Source organism: Phacochoerus africanus, chromosome 11, assembly GCF_016906955.1.
Source record: "Phacochoerus africanus isolate WHEZ1 chromosome 11, ROS_Pafr_v1, whole genome shotgun sequence".
Classification (NCBI taxonomy): domain Eukaryota; kingdom Metazoa; phylum Chordata; class Mammalia; order Artiodactyla; family Suidae; genus Phacochoerus; species Phacochoerus africanus.
In genome coordinates this window covers 64,230,262-64,256,769 of record NC_062554.1, presented here as the reverse complement: position 1 = coordinate 64,256,769, position 26,508 = coordinate 64,230,262, and the positions used below count along the sequence as shown (strand labels likewise).

Below are 26,508 nucleotides of genomic sequence, written 5' to 3'. Positions count from 1 at the left end.
TATCTCTCCTTTTATTGAGAGTTTATTTCATTTCTCCTGGCATTGTTTTATAGTTTTCAGTATAGGTCTTGCACATCTCTTGTCAAATTTATTCCTACGTATTTCATATTTTTGCCTTATTGTAAGTAGTGTTTTTCACATTTCAATTTTTCATTGTTTGCTGCTGGTATATAGAGATACAACTGATTTTCTGTATTAACTTTATATCCCAAGTCCCTCCTTGCCTTTTAAAAACGCAATTTCACAGAGCGGGAACCTGGAAATACTGAGGGACAGGGTGTTTGCATTGATGCGATGAGCATTCAAAATAGCACATAAAACATCAGCATCTTTTCCCCTTTTAAGTTCATAAATCATGCTGTAGCGGCCCTGCAGCCAGCTGTGGCCGTAAAAGATATGAGAGGAAGGAGTGGTATGGTGAACCTAACCCTCTGCAAGCAGCGCACCCCTGGATTTCTGGGGTACGCTGGAGGGTGAATGGAGCAGGTGGGAATGCATGCAGCCCCTTTAAGAGCCCAGGGCCAACCAGCCATCAGGCTGCTGGGAAGGCAGCCCGGGAGATAAGATAAGGGCCCCCTGGCTGGTCTAAGCCAGGGTCTTGAGCCACAGTGATTGGACTGCTGACAGACAGGCAGGACCCAGGGGTGATGTGAGAAGCTGCAGCTCCTAGACCTAGGCTGGCATGAGGTGGGGCCTAAAAGGAGAAGGGGGCCTTAACTGTGGGTATGGGGAGAGAGGGCGCTTACATTCTCCTGTATGTCCTATCATGTTTGTGATCATGGTTTAAAAACCCTGCTAGACTGTACTTCAAGGCTTTATGCATGGTACAGGTTCCATAAATATGTTTATTGAACTCTCTAGGCTCCCTCTACTGATATCCTTATGCTCTAGCGAGATGTTTTGTTATAGGGTTTGAAGATTCCCCGATTCCTTGCTCAAACTAGAAAAATCCTGGCAAGGACTTACTCTGAAAAGCCTAGAGCTGCTCATTTGCACATATCTGCATAGATTTGCATGTGTCCTACATGTAGGTACTTTTATACTGGATTTAGATTTCCTCAAATCAATTGCCTATTTTTAAAGGGATAAAGAGGTGATTGGTTTCTACCCATTCTCTGCATCCTCCAAAGATGCAAAAAGGATTCCTGCAACTTTGAAACAGAAAAAAGACCACCTGTGCTGTACAGTTGGTGCGGATACAAGCAGTCCTTTGCCTGTCAAGGTGTTTTCCTTTCTCGTCTCTATTACAATTCCTAGCTCCAGACTCCTGGGTGAGTCAGGGAATGGTTAAGGCAAAGATATGCTCTAGCTGAACAGCTGGGAGCTGAAATCACTGAGAAGCCTTCCAGGATTGTGCACTATACCTGGACAGAGAGCTTTGAGGCGCTTACCTTGACCTGAAGACTGCCTTCCCGTTTCCTGGCCCGGGGCTAGAGATGCTAGGACTACCTTTGTCTGTTCTCCCTCCTCCAGGAATAAATAAAAATATCATCCCCTCCCCCCAGATCCTGGCTCCTCTATTGGCCTGCCAGGCAAATATTTCATAATGTGGGCTCATCCAATTGGGCATCGTGCCAGAGCCGAGCGCCTCAGGTTGCCAGTGTGCTCCAATCAGGCGGGGTGGCCTGGGTGGGACAGGAGGGCTCTGCTCGCCACATGGGAGGCAGAGGCATTACTCAGGTGGATGGCAGCAAGGTGGGAGTCGCCGCTTTCTCAGGGCTGGGAAGAGGAGACGGGGCTGTCCATCAGCCAGCTGGAGGCAGCCAGCACGGAAGGGGTTAAGGCCAGTCAGCATGTGTGGCGGTTAATGATTGCTACCCACCAGGGGCCTGGTGAGTGTTAAAGGAGAACCTTTTCCCTGTTCCTGAGTGTGAAAGGAGGCAGGGTGAGAGCAGAGGGGACCGCAGAGAAGGGCCGATGAGTGAGTGCTTATCTGTCTGCTGTCTGTTTGTCTGGCTGGCTCTGGAACAGGTAAGGGAGCCCAATATTCCCACTGAGCAGCTAGAGGGGGCTTTTGTTACCACTGGATACACATTCTCAGCTTAGGGCCAGAATTCTGTATCCTTCCTATTTATGAGAAGGAAATCTTTAGGGTTGGCTTCGTCCAAAGAGGTGAACGACTTGGCACCAAAGCCAGAGATACAAACCATTGTCTGTCCTGATGCAGAGACAATGGTTCTGTGTGGCCACCCTGCTCACAAAGCGGGAGCCCTGCTCCTCCTCCCTCTGTGAGCCATTGTCTCCGGAGAGGGGCTCAGGAGCTGTGGGCAGAAGCGCCAGCCGCCTCTTCCCAGCCATTTCCCGGGACCAGCCCCGAAGGAGGGCGGCGAGGGCACAGCCAAAGGAGAATGCAAAAGCGGTGCTGCCTTCTACCCTCTTTCCTTCAAGTCAGGTGTGGAGAGGAGGAAGGCAGGATGCAAGCGATGGGGGCAGAGCAGAGAGTTGGAGTGGGGGTGGGAGGGACTCAACTTATTAGAAGACAAAGTTTGTCATTTGAGAGCAAAACAAATCCAGGAAGAGGAAGAACCAGTCTTTGCGGTTGAGATGCCTGCTGTCCCCTTTCCCTCAACTGCTCATTCAGGACCCTCCTGCCCTCCAAACATTTATGCTCTTTGACCCAGGCACCTTCTCAGGGAATGGGGACAAGAGTTCCATGGCTTTGTTGGAGGAGGCGCATGAGACAGACTTTTCTCAGCTGATGTGTGAGTGTGTGTGTGTATGTCCAAAAAACTGAAAGCCTGATTTGTCTCCAAAGCAGAAATACTGACTTTATCCCCTCTTATCCAGGAGCTCTTTTGTCCCCCTGCCTCTTTCTTGGGAGGAAAAGTGTTCGATGACATAATGGGGATGTTTAGGCAGCCCCGGAGGGGTCTGTTGGGCAGGAACAGAGCACGCCCTGTGCCCGTCTTGAAGGCAGGTTTGAGAGATAAGGCAAAGCCAGCCCCCGTGGCTTTTCCTCTGGCTAAGCTGCCCACAGGCAAACAGAAACCAGGCACAATAAGGGGGAGGTGCCAGCCACCAGACCCAGCAGGGCAAGAGCGAAAGCAGCCAAGTTTCTGGGCTTGTGAGCCAAGAAAGAGGGGGAGGTAGAGACTGGGAGAGGAGCAGGGCCACTTGTCGTGCTCTGCCTTGCACTAAGAGTTAGCCACAAATGTGACTAGCCGCTCTCTGTCCTCACACTTCCCAGGAGAAACAGCACAGAGGAATTGGTATTCCCTGGCATGGGGGCTTCGTGGGCGTACCACCTGTGCATTCGCCTTGCAGCTTCAGAAGGATTTGGTTCGGTGTTGTCCCACTGTCCTCCTGAACTACTTAACTCTTGAGCAAGGGACCCCGCATTTTTACTGGCACCCAGCTCTGTGAATTATCTAGCTGGTGCTACTCCAAGACCAGCCACAAGGGGCAGCAACAAGGAGGGGTTCATGTGCCCCAATAGGCATAGGCAGACTCACCTGTTACTCAGGTGTCACCAAGACTGGCTTCTGTCCTGGCCAAGACCAGCACAGTACCCCTCCCCCTTTCTCTCTCTCTCCACTCTCCTCCCAAAGCTTATGTTTCTTCTTGTCCCAGTGTCCCTGCCCAGTCTTCCTTCAAGGCTACTGCTTGGCAGCGGGGACAGGGGAGGGGGCGGCAGTGGAGCTTCTCCCCCTTTCTTCCCAGGCCCCTCCTTCTCTTATCTCGGCTCCAGATGGGTCGAGGCCTGGGAGCGCTTCTTCCATTCCTCTGGGATCATCTTCGCTCCCCTATCTAAGCCGTGGTTATCAATGGACACACTCTGGCACCTACTTCATGCGCTGTTTGTTTAGGAACCGATTGTATCCCTGTGATTTCCACAGGCTCCAGGCTGGGTGGGGGCCGGGGTGGGGGAGACTCCTGAGGCTGCTGTCCTTGGTGGCAGCCCCTCTGTCTCTTCCCCTCTGTGCTGGCTCCTCCCCTTGTGGACCACAGGGCCCTGCAGACCTAGCAGGTGATCTCTCTCCTCTTCCTCCCTCCAGCCTCCCTAGAAGCTGGTCAATCCAAGAAGGAAAAGGAGGCAGGAGGGAGGAACAGGTTCCCTGTTGTCTCCGCTTTTCCACCCGCCTTGATTGGCTCTGTAACCTTTCCCAAGTGCCTCCCCCAGGGCTTGCCTCCAATAGGGCTGTTAGTAACAATATTTTCAAACCCTGGAGGGGAGTCTTAAGGCATATATTTTATTTTATTATTTTTTGTTTTATTTTATTTTTTGGCCACACTCACAGCATGCAGTAATTCCTGGACTGAACCTGTGCCACAGCAGCTACCCAAACCACAGCAGTGACCACACCAGATCCTTAAGCCATGGAGCCACTAGGGAACTCCTTAATGCACCTATTTTAAACTGATGGATTATCCAAATTAATTGTGCTTAGACTTTGGAAAGTATCCTATGATTTTGGATTTTTTTTAACTTTTTTTGTTATTGTTATTGGCAGCAATCTACTTTTTATTTTTTCCTTTCTTTCTTTCTTTTTTTTTTTTTGGTTTAGCTTAGCCCTGTAAGAGAACTCATATTTTCCAAGGACAAGGAGCACACACATATCAGGTGGGTGGGAGGACAGACTGGTTTGGAGTTGTATTTTATAGAATCAAAATATACTAGAACTGGGAGGTGGCATTGAGAGCAGCAGAATATTCCACAGTGGTGGACTGTACTACAACCATCCTGTCCAGTATGGTAGCCACTAGCCATGGTGGCTGTTGAGTCACAGTGGAAAGTGGCTATGATGACTGAGGAACTGAAAGTTTAATTTTATTTCACTTTAATTCAGTGACGTGTAAATAGCCACATAGGACTGATGGCTGCTGAATTGGATGGCACAGATTTGGGGTGGTATTCCTTGTTTTATTTTGTTCCATTATCTTATTAATGATTATAACATTAGGCACTGACTGAACGACTGTTATGTGCCAAGCGGTCTCCTAAGTGCATTAAATATGTGATCCTGTTAATCCTCCCAGCAATTCGGTATCACTGTGTGTTACAGATGGGGAGACTGAGACCCCAAAAAGTAAAGGGATCAGTACCAGCCAGCCACAGCCATGCGCCAGCTGTTCTTTTTTTTCCTGTGACAGCTCTCTTCAAAAGTTCTCCAAGTCCTGGAATTCCCGTGGTGGCTTGGTGGATTATGAACCCAACTCTTATCCATGAGAATGTGGGTTCAATCCCTGGCCTCACTCAGTGGGTTGAGGATCCAGCATTGCCGTGAGCCTGTGGTGTAAGTTGCAGACGCAGCTCAGATCTGGCGTTTGCTGTGGCTGTGGTGCAGGCTGGCAGCTGCAGCTCCGATTCAGTCCCTAGCCTGGGAACTTCCATATGCCATGGGTGCAGCCCTAAGGAAAATTAAAAAAAAAAAAAAATTCTCCAAGTTCTTTCTCTTCCAGGTCTCCCTTTTCCTCTCTGGGCTGTCCAGGGAGCTCACAATGATTGTCCTCAGCATGCAGAGGGGGAAACAGCAACGATTCTCCCCAGGCATAGCCGTTCTCTGGCTGGTTCCACTGGTGGCCATGGTCCCCCCAGCTCCTTCTGAGGTTTCCCTACAGCAGGCAGTGATCTGGGGAGATTCCTCTGTACCCCCAGCCCTCGTCCAGCTTGCCAGGTACATGGGACATTCCAGATTCCTCACTCCCAGCAGAGGAGGTGTTCAGTCTTTCCCACGGTCCATCTGTGTCCCCGCTGGCCGGTTGCTCCCCCTCTAGGAGAGGTGAACAGCTGAGGAGCAGGGCTCACCCTTGAGCTTTGCTGCCATCCGAGTCCCTTGCAGCCCTCCAAGGCCAGGGGGGGAGGGGGAAGCTTTTTTCCTCCTGAAGCAGCCGCCAGGCTCCTGCTCCCATTGATTTATTGCTCTCTTCTTCCCCAGACAAAGCCTCTGCTCTATATGCTTCTTATCAGAATCTGGTAGGAAAGGAGAGGGAGAGGAGAGGCGGCAGAGCAGATGGAACCACCGATCCCCCGGTGAGAGGATTTGAGGCTGCATCCTCCTGCCTCCCTCACAATTCAACCTCTCGGAGCAGAACAGCACACAGCCCCTCCCGCTGTGCTCTGACCACTGGCCTGCCTCCCCAGCCACTCCATCGGCCCCTCAGTTCCTGTGTGGGAGGTGCCGGCCAGGGCATGGCCTCAGAAAGGGCCCAGGCTGTGAAGGCTTTGTATGTGGCTGCCCCTCTGGACCTCGGCAGGTGTCATCAGAGTCAGATAGACATTTTGGGGTCCCCCAGCCCACATCGCCTACATTCTCCTGGCCTGTAGCCCCCAGGGGTTGGCCATGAGAGGGTCTGTGGCTTCCTCCCTGTGTTCTTGCAGTGCACCTTGCGGAGCTATGGTCTCCCCACTGCATCCTGAGGCTCTCTCCCTCTGCTCAGGTTGGAGAAGTAGCAGGGACTGGGAACAACCAAGGAGACTGGAATTTGGTCTGGTCTCTCCTGTCACTGTAGCTGGGGACATGGACCTCAGCTTCTCTGACTCTGATGGGCCTTTCCTTCCTCCCAGTGCGAGGACCAGAGACCCCGTGAGCCTAACTCCACCCCGAGTTCACCCCTCAGAGCATCCTCACCTTTCTCCCTCTGCTGTCTCGTCTGGTGGGACATTTGTGGGATCTACTGAAACCTGCATCACTTATTACCACTGTTTCTCCTTTCTTTCTTTTTTCTTTTTTGCTTTCTTTTGTGTGTGTGTGTGTGTGTGTGTGTGTGTGTGTGTGTGTGTGTATTTTTTAGAGCTGCATTCGCAGCATACGGAGGTTCCCAGGCTAGGGGTCAAATCGGAGCTGTAGCCGCTGGCCTACGCCAGAGCCACAGTAATGCCAAATCCGAGCTGTGTCTGCGACCTATACCACAGCTCACGGCAACACTAGATCCTTAACCCACTGAGCGAGGCCAGGGATCGAACCCCACAGCCTCATGGTTCCTAGTTAGGTTCGTTAGCCACTGAGCCACGAAGGGAACTCCCACCACTGTTTCATTCTGAAAACAAGGAAACTAAGGCACGAAACAGCTTGACTCTAGCAAATTGCTGGATTGGGACCCGAGAAGGCATTTGTAGCTTTTGAGGGTGTGGAAGGAGGGGGCGCCAGCCCAGATGCATTGCTCTCTGAACACTTACTTTGCACCATTCCTTCCCCTGGGGAGGGTGGCGTGACTGCTCTGGCTGGGACACCAGGACCGAATCTGCTGAGCTAGGAATGAGGAGGGCTGGTTCCAGTGACCTTCCAGAGGCCCAGAAGCAGACAGCTGGGCTGCCTCAGTCTCTGAAGGGTAGGGGTTTGGGATCCGGCTCTGAGCTTGGGGGAGGAAGCATAATTGATTGTTGCCCTGACCGTTACCTCTTGGGACTCTGTCCACATTGCTGACTGTCAGGAGGAGGCAACTTGGAAGCTCAGGGAGGGGGGCTGGAGCCCTTTTGCCTCTGCTTCTATCTGGCTTATCTGGGGGCCACGCAGGGGAAGGTTGAGAAAAGGAAAATGTGAAGCTGGGGCCATAGGCAGCTCCTTTTTCTCCTTTCACTTCCTTTTTTCCCTTAGCAGGGGACAGCACAAAAGCATGGCGACAGGAACAGGGAGGAGCCCGAGGGAGCTGGGCTGCCCCACTTCTCCCTGCTGGGTCAGCATGTGAGGGGGGAAGGCGCCTCCCATCCTGCCCGTGATGACTGAGCCTCCAGAATCAGAGTTCTCAACACCTGGAGGGGCCGTCAGTGTTCAGACAGTGAAGCCATGGCCATCACTGCAGTGACATTCAGTAATTTATCAACCAGAAAGAACACTGGCCTGGGGTCCTGGAGGGCCCAGAGGCATCTCTGGATCACATAGAGGAAGGGAGAGCCAGTTCTTAAAATATTGCAATTCTTCATTGGCAGAGCAGCTCTTTACCAACCAATTTCATTGTTTTATTTATTTTGCTTGTTAGGGCTGCATCTGTGGCATATGGAGGTTCCCAGGCTAGGGGTCCAGTCAGAGCTACAGCTTCCAGCCTACACAACAGCCACAGCATCAAAGGATCCGAGCTGCGTCTGCGACCTACACCACAGCTCACGGCAATGCCAGATCCTTAACCCACTGAGCAAGGCCAGGGATTGAACCCGCAACCTCATGGTTCCTAGTTGGATTCGTTAACCACTGCGCCATGACGGGAACTCCTACCAACCGATTTCAGTATTTTAAAAATGGGCATGGTTATACCAAACATCCACGCTGTTTATCTTCATTTTTCAGAAGACAAATGGAATTCTATAAGGTAAAATAACCAATTTGAAGATAAGACAATACAAGTTAGAGTAGGATATTGGCCTGAAGAGTTTCCATGAATTTCCCCTGAGTGACATTCATAGCCTCCTGTGCACATCCCCAACCGCTAAACACACACACACACACACACACACACTGAAGCAGTATCCTGACTAAAGGGCCTGCTCCTGCCCTTCTCCCACCTCCTGCTCTTGGAATAAAAGGAATGTCCAGGCCCAGGGCGGGGCCGAGCGATTTCAGGGAGAGACTGGGGAAGGGCCTGCACATCGGATGGGAGGGAGGAAGCCTGGATCTGGATCCCTGATTTGTCATTCCCATCCCTTGGCTCCTGAGCCAGATTTTCTGCTTTCTCCCTGAGGCAGGGGCCAGGTGCAGGGTGAAATTTTCCCCCAGTTCCATGACTGGTCATCCCAGGGAAGGAGAAAACATTTTGACCCTTTGGGCAGGGAAAGGGCTGTGAGAATTGGCAGAATTAAGCACGAAAGAAAGCAGCCTAGGTCTTATATGCCAGAGCCACAGCAACGCAGGATCTGAGCTGCATCTGCAACCTACACCACAGCTCATGGCAACGCTGGATCGTTAACCCACTGAGCAAGGCCAGGGATCGAACCGCAACCTCATGGTTCCTAGTCAGATTTGTTTTTTTGTTTTGTTTTGTTTTTTGTCTTTTTGCTATTTCTTTGGGCCGTTCCCGCAGCATATGGAGGTTCCAAGGCTAGGGGTCTAATCAGAACTACAGCTGCTGGCCAACACCACAGCCACAGCAACGCCAGATCCTCAACCCAATGAGTGAATCCAGGGATCGAACCCACAGCCTCATGGTTCTTAGTTGGATTCGTTTCCATCGCACCACGACAGGAACTCTCACACTTGCCACGGTTTTGGAAATGATCGTGGCGTAGGAGGAGGGCTGGAGCAAGGACAGGCAGGAGAGCAGAGAGTCAGTGCAAGTACAAGTCTGACAGCTGCGACCCCAGAGCCTACAGAACTGGGGCTTTGATCTGTAGGCAGCGCATGGAAAGGAGACAGTGTCCTGCAGACGGGCCCTCCCCACTTGCAGATGCCTAGAGATGCCACCAGGCCTGACCCCCTTTGGCGTGCTCTCGGTGTGGCCGCACTAGGCAGGAGAACAGAGGGATTTGGGCGGAGAGAACGTGGCTCGGGGACTGTATTTTTTTCCCTAGGAATCAGGGTTGGAGGAGAGGGGAGGAAGCCTCAGGAACCAGGCACATCAGGACTGTTGGGAATGTAAACCGAGTTGGTTTTTAATTGGGACAGAAAGGTGGAGCACATACAGCTCCTTGGAAATAGTGATGAGATGCAGAGGAGAGGTGCAGAACGGAGCCAAACTCTCCCCACCTTCCCCGCCTTTGTCTGCAGCAGAGATCCTCCCCAGAGCATGGACAGTCTCAGCTTGGAATCTGCTAGCAAAGGGAAGAAGGAAGTAGGAGGGACGGGCCACAGCCTGCCTTCCCACTCACCTCGCCATCCTCCCTCTATCTAATGAGCTGTAATACTAGAAGCCAGAGCGCTGTCACTCTCAGGATGGGGAAGCCTGACTGGGGCTGATTCTCAGGAGCTGTGGTGATGAAGCAGCTTGGTGTGCTGCGGATAACTAAGAGGGGACCGGGATGGAAGGAGTGGCATGTATCTAAGTCGTTCAAAATTTATCACGGTGGGAGCACTGGGCGTCTGTGTGTGTGCGCACATGTGTGCCTGCATGTGCAAATATGCTTGCCTGCAAAGCGTCGTGAAGACCTGAGTTGATTTTGCTGCTTTCGACTCCACAGAGCAGGTACCACTCCAGTTAGATGCTGATTCTTGGGCGGGATGTTTGGAGATGAATCAGCACCCGATTACGTCTGTAGTGAGGCTGTTACTGGAGCCTGCGCTTCGAGGCTGCAGGTGTCTCTGAAACTGTAGAAAAGCTAGGAAAATGGAGAGAAGCTACTTCTTTTCTTTGTCATTTATTGGCTTTGGCACTTCTGGAATGCCAGTCCCTGTGGCCCCGTCCCTGCTCCATCCACAGCCGTCGTAAGCCTGAGACTGTGTGTTTTTCATTTTCTAGCTCTGGCATCTGGCACCTTTCTTGATTTGTTTTTAAGCACAATCATTGTAGCCATTATCTCCTGTGCATAGAACATTTCACATTTTGCAAGCTTCCAGTTATTATTTCATAGAATTAGAAAGTACCTCAGGGAGTTCCCGTCGTGGCACAGTGGTTAACGAATCCAACTAGGAACCATGAGGTTGCGGGTTTGATCCCTGGCCTTGCTCAGTGGGTTAAGGATCTGGCGTTGCCGTGAGCTGTGGTGTAGTCGCAGACATGGCTTGGATCCTGCGTTGCTGTGGCTCTGGCGTAGGCCAGCAGCTACAGCTCCGATTGGACCCCTAGCCTTGAACCTCCATGTGACGTGGGTGTGGCCCTAAAAAAAAAAGACACACAAAAAAAAGTACCTCATTTGCACATGAGGAAACTAAGGGCCAAAGAAGGCAAGTCACACTGCTAGTTCATGTTGGACTTGAGACTGAAAGCCTAGTCCTGCCAAATTCATTTTTTTTACTGATGGCTTTGCTGTTGGGGCCCCCTTCGTGAGTACAGTGGATAAGGCGACCACCTAGTTTAGGGATGTTCTTGCCTCCCATCATTAAATCTCCTTTAACTGAGAGCTTTCTTTCCCTTGAATGGAGTTCAAGAGGTCCATTTGGATATTGATATTTGTAAGCCTTTGTCCTTGAGAAATGGAAGCCTTTGGCCTCTCAAAGGTAAGGGGAGGGAAAAAACTGATTACCTGTCCCTGTTTCCCTTTTTTATGTCCCGCACCTGGTAAGTTCTTCCTGATGTCTAACCTAATGAATGCCTGTTGTCTGTGCAGTTTAGTGGCACAGAAAAAGAACTCCAGCCAGGCCTTTTGTGTGCTCACTTAATCCTGAGGATTTCAGAGCTCTCAGGAAGCAGGGGAAGCCCTGGAGCCTTCATTCCTCCTCCTGTGTGCTCTCTTCACTGAGAGGGTGAGAGCAGTAATTTAACTTGCAAGTTCAGCAAAGGCGGTGGGAGGCCCCTGAGCTCAACTCGAAGGGAAAAGGGATATTTTTGCCTTCTAGAGGAAGAAAACTCATTTCCCAATGCACCTCCACCCCTCCTCCTGTGCAGATGAGCTTAATTTTCTTCCTCTTCTAATGAAGATGGATCAAAGCCAAGCTGCATATTCAAGGGGGAGCCAGGCAGGGGAGCTGAGTGAAGGGGGTGAGGGGGCTGAAACAGAGCTGCTCTCTTGGAGAGGAAGTAATTAATTTTAAGAGAGAGTAACGATAGGAAAGCCCTTGGTAATAGAATGTCAAATTCCAAATGCACGTGGCTAAAAATTAAATTAGAGCATAGGGAGTTTATTTTGTTCATTCATTCATTCAACAAGTATTTATTCGGCGCCTACTATGCACAGGCAGAGACCTCCATCAGGAGAGGGCCCAGCTCTCCATAACCATAGCAGGGCTCCAGTAACTGGATTAGGGACGGGGAGCGATGGGATCTGGAAAGTGAAGCCTCTTGTCATCAAGATAAAGCATTTGCAGAAGGACTTCGCAATGGCTGAATATATTGACCTTTGGATTTAGGATTAGTTGCTTAAATATCAGTAGCTGTTGACCCCAGCTATATCTGACCAGCTTGTCTTCCCACGGGTTAAATAATAGTGTTACCCTTTTCCATTCACTGATTGCATTGTTCTCTGACCGAGTTCTGTCCTCAGTCCAAAAAATTAGATTAGCTCCTCCCTTTCTGTGTCTGTTGACATCACAGAATTGCCATAACAACAGACAATGATGTCAACAGCATGCCTGGTGCTGCTGAAAAGAACTACGTTGGTTAGAAAGGATTCTGTCATTCGAAGACAAAATGGAATAATATCAAAAGCTAGAGGAACTGAAATTTGAAATCAAAAAGGCACATCTCGGCAGTGTAAAAGAGCAGTGGTCTGGAGCATCCTTTGCTGGAAGGAACCCTTCACAAAGAGCCGCAGCCCTTAATGAGACTGATTGGAGAGCGGACTTGCCTGGAGTCAGGGGCTTGGAAGAGCTGACCTTCAGAAAGCCCATGCATGGAGTGCCCTTGTACCCTAAGACCCTGAGGACACTAAGAAAAGGGGAGATGTGACCATCTTCAGTCTCTGAAAATTTCAGAGCAGCTAACAATGCAAACCTCCTTGCCCCAAGCAGATCTGACAGTCTCCAGCTGGAATTTATCATATTGCATCTGGAATGATTCTTAGAAATAAATACACGGTGACCACCCCCTGCCCCAGCCCCATTTGCTACCCTTATCCTCATAAGCTTTGGGACAAAGCTTTCCTTCCATCCCCCTGCCCCCAGCAAAGAAGCCAGTCCTCGCCACCAGGTCTGGCTCCATGACACCCGCGCCCATGTGCTCTCCTTGCCCCTCATCCGCTGGACCGCTGAGCAGAGGCCAGGCAGCCTAGGGCTGTGTCTACAGGGCACGTGTAAGGGGGCGCTGCAGAGAAGCCTAGTTCATTACGCTCCAGATCTGACCGACCGACCGACCGACCGACCGTGCAGAAGAGGGCTGGGCAGGCTGAGACAAGAGAAGGGAGGTTCAATCAGTCTCAGCTTCCTAGCGTCGGCAGCAGCTAAGAGCACATGAGTCTGGAGCTCGCTTTAACCCTCGTGTCCACAGGATCAGAAGGGTCTCTCCAGAGCAAGTAGATTTCAGCCCTGAGGGCCTGTGCTCTGGGCTGGAAGTTGAGAGGCAGGGAGGGCTGACTTCCTGCAGGTGGGGCTGGCATGGGTCTCTGCTGTGCAGATGGGAATGCAGCTCCGGACTCCTCCGCCCGCCCAGCTGCTCCGTGTCCTTAGCTCAGTGAGATCGGACTACCTGGAAGTTATACACCTGCTCCGTGTGTGCGCCTGTCTCTCCATTTTTGCATTTTCTCCTTGGGGACCTGAACTGAGAGGATGTCATCCCCTGCTCGCTTATTCTGCCTCCGGCACTGCGCGGGGCGGCGTTCTGGCTGAATGCTGGAAGCCGAAGGCCCCCTAGGGCACCTGGGCACCCCTACCACTGCCCAGGGGGAGGCCCTCCCCCTTCCCGGTGCCCGAGTCAGGAGGAGGGGAACCAGCAGCGCCTGGAGCTCAGCCACAGCACTGCAAGCAGGGGACTGGAGGACTTACTTCTCAGAGGGATGGTACGAGCCGGGTGGCTGGCGGGTCCTCTGAGGCTGCCAAACAGGGGACAAAGCTGCCAAAAAGATGTTGAAGTTTCGAGCTGATCGACGGGTCAGGTAGGGATTTCTTCGGTGGACTGCGAGCCAAGTGAAGTGAGCGCTGAGTTGGCAGCTCGCTGGATCCGGGGGCCTCAGAGTGGGGGGCCTGCCCAACATGACCTGGAGAAGGAAGGGTAGTTAGGTCAATGGTTGCTGCATTGCAGTGCTGGTGAAGGGGAAGCTATTTTGAAATTGGTAGCGCTGGGATGGAGCAAAGACGTCATTTAGAGGGGTTGCTGGGTAGGAGAGTCTGGGGTGGGGAGAAACTGCGTGTCCCCTGAAAGATTTGTGTCAGCTGACAGCAGATTATGTGTGTGCCTCTGTGTGTGCGTGCGTGCGTGTGTGTGTGTGTGTGTGTGTGTGTGTATGTGTCTGTCTGTCTATCTGTCTGCCCACCCCTGTGTACCAGTGCCTGCTGAAAAGGTTCCAGCAGAGTTAGTACGGAGATCATGTAGAGAAGAATGAGCTGAAGGGAACTGAGATGGGGGGGGGCTCTCAGGGGGGCAGGCGATCTGTGTCACTAGGAAACAGCAGAGACCGTGGTACCTTGAGGATCTTAGTTGTTACAGGCTGCCTGCCCCCCCACCCCTTGCCCACCCCTTGATGGGGGAGAGCCAGGGATGAGGGTGACTGCAATAACTACTCTTCCTTGGAAAGATCCCCTGTGGTTCCGTTGAGGAGAGCATCCTTACTGGACCTGGGAAGGAGGGAGGGATAGAGTTTGAGAAGCAGGGAGCGGGTTATCAACGTGCAAGAGTTACAACCCAGGATAGGAGGTTACTGGCCAGCTTTAGGGTTCTGTTTGGCAAGCCCAGGCTGCAAAACCCAGATTTCCACATAGAATGAAGCCACTGCCTGCTGGGCTTCTATTTACTACGTGTCTTTGGATTCAATCTGAACATGACTGGTTTGGAAGCTGCAAAAACACCCTTTGATATCATCTTTAGCTTCAGCAGACAGCCTGAGGGCTGGGAAGTGTCCTGGATGAGGGAAGGGGCTCTCGGAAAGGTTATTTTACCTCTCTCATGCAACTAAAGGGACCACACTGAGATCTCTTTCCCCTGATGCTAGCTGCCTGCCACTTGCCAAGCAGAGTGTTGGCCCTTTGTTGCAGGGGTGCTTGGTGGCCTGGTGTTGGGACCCACAAGGCTCAGTGCAGCCTTGACAGGTTGGGTCCAGGCACCAGCTTCTGGGGCTGGACTGAGCATGCTCCAGGCTCTCATAATATCTCTCAAGAAGAGTGGGCGAGAGGACCTTAAAACTCATCAAGCCCCCCATTGGCCATGTGCTTGAATCTCCTACTTCTTTCTTACCAGGTGGTCCTCTGCTTGCAGAATCCATCTCAAATGACTGCCATTTATGGCTTAGACCCTCTGCATCAGCCCTCCCTAAGCTCTGTGTGCTGCCCTTCCTCCTCTATCTCCCTGCAGAGCCGCCAGGGAATGAGGCTGATAGTCAGCCAGAAGAGCCACAGCAGGACCTCCCAAAGGAGCCTCCATCTGCCTCTGCACACACCCCACTGCTGGTCCGTGTTCCCCTTGCTTCCTGGCAGCCTGTCCTCACAGCGCCCACTCCCTGGCCACAGCATCCCTTAATTAGATCTGACCGTTGAGCCAGCAAACACCTCAGGGCTGGACGGCTCCAGAGGTCTTGGCTACGTCAGGTAGCCCCCAGACAGGGAGGCCATGGACTTGGAGTGTGAATGGAGCACAGCCCAAGCCCAAGAATGGAATTTCTGGCCCTCTCATTGCATTTAAAGAAAGAGGTGGAACGTAAAGCGGGAGAGCAAAGAGTCCAAGGTCACAAGAGAATTCTTTCCATCCGTAATGAGTGAGCAGTTTTTATGTGGAGCACTGGCAGGAGCGGTTCCTGGGAGGGAGCAGCCCCACACCGAGTCTGGACTATTGCAGCCCCTCCCCGCCCCCCACATGCACACCCAGGACAGCCACCAGAAGGGTTGGGGGGCTTCTTTCCAAGCCTGGGGATCTCTAGTAAGGAGTTCCCCACCCTGACCTGACCTGCCGCAGCTGCAGCTTCTACAGCCCAGCCCTTCATCTTGCTGCTCACGGTCCCGCCGGAGGACAGAGCAACAAGCTCCTGTGTGGTCCCTGTCCCCGTCATGCCTAGGCTTTTGTCTTGTGTCTCTGCCTTCTTCATCTTGACCACAACTTCTCTCTCTTGTTTGCCTCCACAGCCATAATGAAAGACGAAACACATTTCTACACCCACTGACTGGCCAGGTCCCAGAGGAAAATAAAAAATTCGACTTGAAAATGTACGTGTGCCCCCTACTTGCTGTTTGGCCGTTTCTTTTTTTCTTTTTCTTTTTTAATCCACTGAGTGAGGCCAGGGATCGAACCCGCATCCTCAGGGATACTAGTTGGATTGGTTTCTGCTATGCCACAACGGGAACTCCTCTTTGGCCTTTTCGTCCTTAACCGCCATCATCCAGCTGGGCAGGGGAAGGGAGTGGAGGGAGAAAGGAGAGTGGGAGGGGCTCAGGGTTGCTCACCTCGGTTCTGAGGACTAGAAACTTCGAGACCCACCTGGCTTGACACCCTCATCCACTTTGCCTGGAATCTTGTGGATCCCAGGTTGGGTTGAGCTAAAGGAGTGAGACAGGTCTGAGGTTGGCATATCACCCAGGGCCTCTGTGGGGAGTGGTGAGGGACTCTGAGATGATCACGAGAGCCAAATGGGAATTCCTCTCCCTGTGGGCCTTGGGTCCATAAATGAAAGGGGGGGGGAGTGAATTAAATGACCCTCATAGTCCACTGGGCCACTGTGTCTTTTAAATGAGAAGGAAACAGGGTTTCAGAGTCCTAGGGCCTAGGTGTTTAAAGTAAATTTGCAGGAAAGAAGGAGGAAAGTGTCCAGAGTTGGCATATATCCTGGCATATAATCTCTGAAGGGCAGTGGGAGCAGCTGAGATGAGCCTTTGGAAGCACTTAGGGGACCTAATTTTGTGCTGATGCTGCAGGGTTGGGGAAAGGGATGGGCGGCTTCTACTGTTTCTTGAGTCTCACTAGCCTCTTCCTTCATTTCTGGTCAACTTGTAATCAGATCGGCCTTGGACATGTCCAATAAAGCAGGTGGGAAACGCCCGACTACCACCAACAGCGACCTGTCCAACCACAGCATGGTGTCCGAGGTCCCTCCCGAGCGGCCCAGTGTCCGGGTAAGCGAATGTGTTAGCCCACCTTCTTGTTTCTTCGGCTCCAAAGGGAGGTGCGGTGATGCAGAGGGAGTGGAGGGTGGGAAGGGTACTGTATATAAGACCAACATTGGGCCAGGGGTTCTCAGCCTCAGCCCTATTAGCAATTTTCTGTGGGGTGGGACTGCCCTTTCATTGTAGGATGCTGAGCAGCATCCCTGCTTCTACTCATAAGATGCTGGTAGCACCCATCCTGTGACAAGCCAAAATGCCTCTAGACCTTGTCAAATGTTCCCTGTGGGGCAAAGTTTGCCCCACCCTCATTGAGAACCACTAATCTCGGAGGATGACCAAAGAAGAGTAATTCATGAAGGATGTAAGAGTTGGGAGCTTGGAAAGGGAGGAGGAGAGAAAGGAACTTCCGGAGGAAGTAATCAGAGAGGAATATTGCAAAGAGACAGTGTTCCAAAGGTCCAGTGAGATAAGGGCTGAAAGTATCCATGGGGTTTAGCAACATTATGGTAGTTGGAGACCCTGACAAGAGCAGGTCCAGTGGTGTGAGGGGATTGGAAGACAGACACAAGCTGGAGAGGGCATGAGAGGAGCTGGGACGGCAGATTTGGGAACACTGACAAGTAGAAACTGCTTTTCTAAGAAACTTGACAATAAATGGTGCTGTAGTCATGCAGTGGAGGACTCTCCAAAAATTAAAAATGGACTGGAGCTAGATGTATAACAAGGATAAATCTTTTTTTTTTTTTGTCTTTTTAGGGCCGCACCCGCAGCATATGGAGGTTCCCAGGCTAGGGGTTGAGTCAGAGCTATAGCCACCAGCCTACACCACAGCCACAGCAATGCCAGATCTGAGCTGCATCTGTAACCTACACCACAGCTCAAGGCAACGCTGAAAACGTAACACACTGGGCGAGGCCAGGGATCAAACCTGCGTCCTCATGGATACTGGTCAGATTCATTTCCACTGAGCCAGAACAGGAGCTCCAACAAAGATAAATCTTCAAAACATAAGGTTAAATAAAAAAGCAAGGTTGTAAAAATATGAAAAATATGGTATCATGTGAGATGTACAAACATAGAAGTAATACAGCATTTTTACAGTTAAACTTGCAGTACAACTATAACCATGGGCAGACACACTCATTGCCTCTAGGGAGAAAGGAAACGTATTGAGATGGGGCAGGGGCTCCAAGGGAGTTTCAGCTCTATTTGTCATATTTTTAGGGAAGGAAAACAACAGATAGTGGTGATTTAGTGATTTAGTCCCTACTTTTCTAAAATATTTCCTTTTTTTGTTTTTTTTTTCTTTTTTGCTTTTTAGGGCCACACCCATGGCATATGGAAGTTGCTAGGCTAGGGATCAAATCAGAGGTGCAGCTGCCAGTCCAGTCAGAGCTGAAGCTGCCAGCCTACACCACAGCCACAGCAACTCAGGATCCAAGCTGCATCTGTGACCTCTACCGCAGCTCATGGCAGTGCTGGATCCTTAATCCGCTGAGCAAGGCCAGGGGTCGAATCCGCATCCTCATGGATTCTGGTTGGATTCATTACTGCTGAGCCACGATGGGAATTCCCCAAAAAATAGTTTTAAAGAAACTTGACTGGAGTTCCCTTCGTGGCTCAGTGGTTAACGAATCCAACTGGGAACTGTGAGGTTTCGGGTTTGATCCCTGGCCTTGCTCAGTGGGTTAAGGATCCGGCATTGCCATGAGCTGTGGTGTAGGTTGCAGATGTGGCTCGGATCCTGCATTGCTGTGGCTCTGGCGTAGGCCAGTGGCTACAGCTCCGATTGGACCCCTAGCCTGGGAACCTCTACATGCCGCGAGAGTGGCCCAAGAAATGGCAAAAAAGACAAAAATAAATAAATAAACTTGACTGTGGAGGGAAATGAGGGGTGGAGGATGGCAGCTATGAGATTTGTTGGATGCAAGGAGGTTTTCTCTGTTCGTTTTGTTTTCTTTCAAGGTATTAAGGGTAGGAGGGGAACGATCCAGCAAGTTTCAGGAGAAAGGACATGACAGATGAGTCATGTTTCAGTGGAGATAGGAGTCAGATGCAGAAGTGCTGTTGGCCCAGGTGGGGAGGGGCCCTCTCCCTGAGGCTGAATACAAAAGGTATGAGAGGAGTTCCATCATGGCTCAGGTTAACGAACCTGACTAACATCCATGAGGTCATGGGTTCGATACCTGGCCTTGTTCAGCGGGTTAAGGATCCAGCATTGCGCTGAGCTGTGGTGTAGGTCACAGACATGGCTTGGATCCCATGTCATTGTGGCTGTGGTGTAGGCTGGCAGCTTCAGTTCCGATTGGACCCCTGGCCTGGGAGCCTCCATATGTCTTGGGCGTGGTCCTAAAAAGACAAAAAAAAAAAAAAAGAGGTATGAGAACCTGGGGCTGGAAGTTAAAGACATTCCCACTTGATGTTTTCAACTTTTGCAGGGAAGCAGGAGGTGGGGTTTTCTCTGAGAAGAGTGGAGTGAGTAGGGAGGCCTTGAGGGGAGCTTCAGAATAAGCCCAAGGATCAGTGGTCAACAAGGGACATTTGGAATATTGCTCAATAATATTGAAAGGTCATCTGAGGTCATAGACTGAATCTCTGTGGCTCCAATCCATAGGCGTGTGTGGTTTTCCTCCAGCAATGCCAGGGCCTGGCAGGTGGTTGGATTGACCTAAGGCTGAGGGTTGCTAGGAAGCTGGGGCAGAATGGTAAGGAGGCTAAGGTATTGAGGGGTTGGCAGGGGAATGGCTGAAATGCTGAACTCTATACAGGGGACAGCTTTCAGGCTGCAGAGAGCAGATGAGATGCTGCCAGATGATAGACTGAGAGAAAAGGGCAAGTTTCCGGGATCTGCACATTCCGAGGCTGGTGGATGATTCTAGTTAGCTAATCTCTGTCATTATGGGTGGATTTTTACTCATGGAGGACAGAACAGTATTTCATTTCCCAGTTTGGGAGGGACTTTGTGATAAGCCCCACTTTAATTTCTTCTCTCCTTTCTTCTACAAGCATTATTATCTATCAATAAGCATTATTATTATTATTTGTCTTTTGAGGGCCACATGCGTGGCATATGGAGGTTCCCAGGCTAGGGGATCTAATCAGAGCTGTTGCTGCCAGCGTGCGCCACAGCCACAGTAACGCAGGATCCGAGCTGCACCTGCGATCTACACCACAGCTCACGGCAACGCCAGATCCTTAACCTGCTGAGCGAGGCCAGGGATTGAACCCGCAACCTCATGGTTCCTAGTCGGATTCGTTTCCACTGTACCACCACGGGAACTCCTCAATAAGCATTAGTGATAGCTGGACACCTCTCTAGGCTCTGGTGATAAAGAAATGAACAGAACAAAAGTTTTTCCCTACAAAGAGCTCATGGTCTAGTGAGGGAGACGGGAAGCCCCCAGGTTCATGGCAGTGTACCAAGTTCTAGACCACGAGAGGGTACTGACGAGAGGGAGCAACACTTATCCTGGGAGAATAGGGAGGCTTCATGGATCAGGGAGGGCCTGCCCTAGGCTTTAAAGGATGAACTGGGCTTTGGTCATGGACAAGGGAAGGGGGTTCCCCCACCTCCCATGGGGGAGCAGGTGAGCAAAAGCCCGGGGGGGTGGGAGAGAAGCACTCGGGAGTTTGGCATGACCAGCAGCGGTGCCCTGTCTGCTGGACGGGCAGAGGAGGTGGGTTGTGGCCCAGGCAGATCCTGCAGACCTGTCCTTGTGCACTGTGCTGAGGATATGAATTCTCTCCTAAGGGATGAGAGGTAGTGAGATGTTTTAAGCAAGAGAGTCATGTGATTAATAATGTGTTTGAGAAAAATGACCTTAGTCCTGTTCCAGAGGGTAGACAGCAAGAAGAGCTGCACCCCCTGCCCCCTTGCGAGGCAACAGCAGCACTTGAGAGGAAAGGACAGGCTTGAGAACCATTAAGAAGATAGAGTCGTCAGCCCTGGGTAAATGATTATATAAAGGAGCGGAGGGAGGAGGGGACAGTGTGAGCATGTTCAGAAGGCCCATGGGGACCTGGGCGGATTGCGGCGCCTTCAGTGAGATGAGAAATACAGAAGTTTGGTTAGAAAGAGGATGAAGTTGGTTTGGTGCTTATTTACCCCTGGTCGGACAGCTAGTTACCAAATGGATTGGAACTGGGAGAGAGGTCGTAGCTCTCCTAGATTAGGGAGTTTGCAGCATGTTGCTGGTTGCTGAGGCAAGGGGTGTGGAGGAGATGACACAGGCACAAGGCATGACGAGAGTAAACCAGGAAGCTTGAGGTCCACCAGCACTCAGAGTGGAGGTGGAGGCTGAGAAGGCCTGGTCACAGATGGAGGTACAGAAAGGTAAGGCCTAGGGGCCCAGAAACCAAAAGAAGAGTTTCAGGATGGACAGAAAGTTTTGCATTGTTGATGCTTAGAATGGCCGGGGACTGAGCTGCCTGAGATCAGTGACGTCGGAGGGACCATTTTGGAAAAGAGGTGGAGGAGGTTTAGGAGCAAAGGGAGGAGAGGAAGTCGGACTCCTCCCAGCAGGGGACAGAGGGCACGGAGGGAGGGGTACCTGATGGGGGAGGGTGGGTGGATGGTAGAGGGGCGTTCAGGTGTGTGAGAGACAGACAGTGAGAGGAGGGGAGGGGTTGAGAGAGACAGAGACAGAGGGAGACAGAGACAGACAGACAGTGAGAGGAGGGGAGGGGTTGAGAGAGTCAGAGACAGAGGGAGACAGAGACAGACAGACAGTGAGAGGAGGGGAGGGGTTGAGAGAGACAGAGACAGAGGGAGACAGAGACAGACAGACAGACAGTGAGAGGAGGGGAGGGGTTGAGAGAGACAGAGACAGAGGGAGACAGAGACAGACAGACAGACAGTGAGAGGAGGGGAGGGGTTGAGAGAGACAGAGACAGAGGGAGACAGAGACAGACAGACAGATAGTGAGAGGAGGGGAGAGAGACTGAAAGACATAGACAGAGAGACAAACAGGGAGATGCTTTAAGATGGAGAGACCTGAGCATGTTTGCTGAGGAGAAGCCAGAAGAGGACGAGAAAATGAAGACAGATTTGAGAGATGGTCAATGAAGCAGAGGCTCAGGCGAGACAGCGAGCTGGACTCATTAGCCTTGGAAAGGAGGCAATGCCTCTTTTGACATTGAAGGGAAAGAGACAAGGTTATTGGTAAGGGCAGTCATTTTCTAGGTAAAAGAGTGTGAAATTGAGGAAGTGCGTGTCTGATAACCTCAATTTTCCCGTGGGGGAGGATCTGGGTACGTGTGGGGCGGGCAGAAGCAGGAAGGTCGCGCAGGGCTCAGGAGGGTGTGCGATGCAGCCCTGGGCCATAGGGGGCTTGTTCTCCTGCAGCACCATAATCTGGCTGCAAGTGCAGGGAGGGTGGATATATTTGATTAATCTGGGATTTATGGTTTCAGAGAAGATCAAGCAGAAAGACCCTGGATGGGAGAATGTGGTTGATCTGCTCCATCAGGGGGCCTGGGCTTTGTAGGGAAATAATTAACACCGGGAGGTGGCTGATGGATCCAGACGAAAGGGAAGAACTGGGGGTCACAGTGGAGTCAAAAAGCTGTGTAGTTGAGTGACAGAGTGAGACAGCCCAGAGGACGGAATGCTGTGATCAGAAGATGCTGATGCTGGTGGTGACGGGGCTTGGGAGCCGGCCAGTCTGAGGGGTGGCTGTGGGGGTGAGTTGCTGGGGTGGAGGGGGAGGGTTTTGGACTTGAGGCCATCAAGGTAACTTAAAGTTAGGCCATTGGATGGGTCATCCTCCCTTTCATTGTGGAGCAATGACACTGTCCACGGTGATGGCAAGGCTTAGAATAAGGAGGATGACTGACATCAAAATCCTTAGACCCTGGAGTTTCCTTCGTGGTGCAGAGGAAACGAATCCGACTCGGAACCATGAGGTTGCAGGTTCGATCCCTGGCCTCACTCTGTGGGTTAAGGATCTGGCATTGCCGTGAGCTGTGGTATAGGTCGCAGGTGTGGCTTGGATCTGACATTGCTGTGACTGTGGTGTAGGCCGGCAGCTACAGCTCCGATTAGATGCCTAGCCTAGGAACCTTCATATGCCTCGCGTGCAGCCCTAAAAAGAAAAAAAAAAAATCTTAGACTCTGAAAGAATGATCTCGAACCTGAGAGCGGTGAGAAGGGCTAAACAGTGAAAGAGCAGTGGTGCTTCAAGAAGGGGAGGTTGTTGCCAGCATGTGGGAAAGAACGGCAGCGTCCCTGTGGCAATAAGGAGCTAGGAGAACACCTGTCCATCCTCCCTGCTCTGTGGTGTGATGGACCCTCAAGAATGAACAGGACTCTGAGAGGCCGATGATATAGGGAGTTTCCTTGCAGTTGAATGGGTCCCAGAAAGCATCATGAAAGCAGTAAGGAGTAAGGTCCGTAGAAGTTTAGGCCAAGAGTGAAATGAAAAATCTTATTTTTGCCTCAAGGAAAAAAAAAAAAAAAAACCCACACCAGGGTGAGACAGGTAGAACTATTATTTTGAGCCCCATTTTATTATTATTTTTTTTTTGCCATTTCTAGGGCCGCTCCCGTGGCATATGGAGGTTCCCAGGCTAGGGGTCGAATTGGAGCTGTAGCCACCAGCCTACACCACAGCCATAGCAATGCAGGATCCGAGTTGCGTCTGCCGCCTACACCACAGCTCATGGCAATGCCGGATCCTTAACCCATTGAGTGAGGCCAGGGATCAAACCCACAACCTCATGGTTCCTAGTCGGATTTGCTAACCACTGAGCCACAACGGGAACTCCATTGAGCCCCACTTTGGAGACGTACGAAAGAGCCAAAGAACGGCAAGGCCGTGCCCTTGAGTTAGTGACAGATCCAAGATTCTCACCTGGGCCTTTTAACGTAAGGGCCCTGGAGAGGTACAGGTCCCACCTCGGGTAGCTCCCCTTGTAGGTGGAGAGAGAGGAGGAGAGACAAAGAGTCAAGCTTGGCTTCTCCCTCTCCCTCTGTAGGCAACCCGGACATCCCGCAAGGCCATTGCTTTTGGCAAGCGCTCACACTCCATGAAGCGGAACCCCAATGCTCCCGTCACCAAGGCAGGCTGGCTCTTCAAGCAGGTGAGGCCTCCTCTGCCGTTCTGGCCACTGCAACCCCACTTTCTCCTCATAGCGCTGTAATTCCTCTGTAGCTATAACAGTCCATGTATATTTTGCTATATATATTTTCCTCCCATGTCCTATTTTGGTTTATCTCTGAACAGATCACCTGATTTTACAAAGGCTCAGAGAGTTTGAGTATCTTCCCAAAATCACGCAGAGAAATTAGTGTCATATTTGGGAATCCAGCCAGGTGTCCTGATGGGCAGACACAATGACTTTGAAGTATGCTGGGTCACCAGCCCCATCAGAGCACCCTCCAGGCTCAGATAGCAGTGCCCTCTTGCTCTGAAGGCAGGGGGCGTCTCCTGTAAGTCTGGGGGTCCACCAGTTCTCCCTGTCAGCCTTGCTGACTCTGCCCGCCTTTCTGATCACTCTTTCTGGCTCATCATATGCCCCATTTATCTGGCCTGAGGGAGGCCCTGAAGCCCAGAATGACTGACCCGGAAGGTCACAGGCAATAATGCAGTGTCATGCCCAGCCTCTGAGGGCCTGGCGTTGCTGCCACTTGTTAGTGGCAGAGCTGCACCCAGAGACAGGATGTCCTTGTAGTAGTGCAGCCCTCTTTTCCTCTGCACATCTGCCCCAAGCCCAGCTTACAGACCCTCCTGTCCTCTGTCCATGCCCGTGTGTCCTGCAGGCCAGCTCCGGGGTTAAGCAATGGAACAAGCGCTGGTTCGTCCTGGTGGACCGCTGCCTCTTCTACTATAAAGGTGAGTTTGCCCCTGGCACTGGCAGGGGCTGCAGGAAGCCAGGGCCCACCCTCTTCCTTGTCTGCCCTGTCACTGGGCTCTGTTTCAGATGGATGTTGCGCAGGGGGTGGAGGGTGGGGCAACAGATATCTGCCCTGTGGTCTCTGGCACCCGTGGGGTGTGCCAGTGGGATAAAGACAAACCTCGCCTGCTTGGACATTCGCTCGCTCTTTCCACATTCAGCCGTGTTGACCGAGAGCCTGCTGGGTTTCACCCAGAGCTCTAGGCCCTGATGGGTCGTCCGGTGGATGAACAAGACAGTCCTATGACAGATGGTGAGGGCGCAGGCGGGAGAGGAAAAGGAGGAGGAAGAGGAGGGCCCTTGTCCCTACCAGCAGGTCACCTGCTAATTGGACCTTGTATGTTGATCTTCCTCCTGTCCCTCTGGAATGTATGATCCCATCAGTCCAGGATTTTTTGGGTCAGTTTTGTTCACTGCTGTATCCAGAGCCCTGGAAGCAGCCCATGCCCAATCAGTGTGGAATAAATGAATATTCCCCAGCCTTTGCCCTCTTTGCCCAGTTCAGCACTCCCTCCTCCCCTCCTCCCCCCCCCAAAAAAAAAGAGGAGAGCAAAGATCTGATACCTCTGGGAAGTTATTTTTGAACTATGTACAGCAGCAATATGCCAAGGAGGGCAGGGAGGGAGCTAGTGAGGGGTGATGACATGGTCCTGTCACACTGATGCTGTGTGAAGGGACAGCCTGGCTACTGAGGAGACAGGGTGAAATGATTTTGCAGCAGGATTGGCTGTTTCCTCCTGACCGTCCCCAGAACGCTGCTGTCCCTGCACCCAGTGTCGCTGCCACCAGCACCCAGAAGAGAGAGATTAGGAGGGAGCTGCGTGTTTAGAGTCACAGGAAACCCCAAAAAGATGGACGGAGGAGCATGTGCTCAGGCTGGGCCCCGGGACTGAGAGCCCCTCTGGGGCCAGAGTGTGATGGAAACTGGGGGAAACCAGATCTGCGCTTGGTGTGGGCTTAAGTAGCTCGGAACTCAAGAGGCGCAGAGATGGGTGGGTTCATTATCCACGGAGAGCTGCTCTCGGGAGACCCCCATTTGCTGGCCTGGACTCAGCCAGGCAGAAGGCCCATCTCCTCTCCCTCTGCTTTCCCGAAGAAGCCCTGGGTGTTCCCAGCCCCGAGCCCCTCCTGTGCCTTCAGCTTAACCTGGGTACCACGCTGAGGTCTAGGCAGGATGCTGGATCTGGAGCCAAGTATCTTGAGCAGGTGATGAGCAAGGGGAGAACGGGAGCTAGGGAGTCTGTAAGCCTTAAGAGATTTCTGAATTCTGAAGGGTTTACAGGGTCTTCACCCCTGGGAACAAAGCGTGGGGAGGGTCTTGCCCTGGCCTCACAATTGGCCCCTACCTCATGGTTCCCACAGGGCATCCCCGCCCTTTCAGGTCTCCTGCTGACAGCTGGGGGCCCGACTAGCTAATCCATCAGGCGCCTTTGGAGATCCAGGATGAATTATGCAGCAGCTTGATTGTTAGCCTGCTCCCAGGACCAGAGGGCCAGGAGGCCACCCAGGGGCGTGTCTTCCTGTGCAGCCATGGGGACTGTGACGGGGAGGGGGCCCATCAGGAGAAGACAAAGCAAGCTTCCAGGTGCCTGGGAGGACCTTCCAGCCAGTTACTCAGAGAAGCCAGAGCCAGAGCGGCAGGCGTCCACTGGGCCACCTCCCGTCTCATTATACCCTGTTCCGTATGTCCCCTGGGAATGGTCTTGGGAGAGACGCTGTAGGTGGGAGGTAGGCTAAAAATGCTAGCTTGAAAGTTAAAGACCAGTGCACTACTTTCTACTTAAGTAGCTGTGGACAAAGGACTCAACCTTTCTGCGTCTCAACCTCCTTACCTATAAACTGGAGGTCAGAACCATACCCACTCACAGGATCGGTGGTCAGATTAACCTGGTTAACCCGCTGAGAGTTTAACTTA

At 51.8% G+C, this 26,508-nt stretch overlaps 1 protein-coding gene across 17 annotated transcripts in view; it reads left to right on the top strand.

Annotated features, from left to right (window-relative positions):
• The window catches only part of PLEKHA6 (pleckstrin homology domain containing A6), a 155,907-nt gene that overhangs the window by 90,234 nt on the left and 39,165 nt on the right, over nt 1-26,508 (top strand). For 3 of the 17 annotated variants that reach the window (XM_047752084.1, XM_047752091.1, XM_047752087.1), the window contains 4 exons: nt 15,726-15,806; nt 16,595-16,709; nt 23,676-23,780; nt 24,460-24,532. In XM_047752084.1, the coding sequence (XP_047608040.1) occupies nt 15,726-15,806; nt 16,595-16,709; nt 23,676-23,780; nt 24,460-24,532 (374 nt within the window). Of the gene's footprint in view, nt 1-1,672; nt 1,833-1,887; nt 1,972-14,857; nt 15,057-15,725; nt 15,807-16,594; nt 16,710-23,675; nt 23,781-24,459; nt 24,533-26,508 lie in introns of those variants that run through there. The other 14 variants (XM_047752080.1, XM_047752079.1, XM_047752086.1 and 11 more) reach the window with 12 other exon arrangements.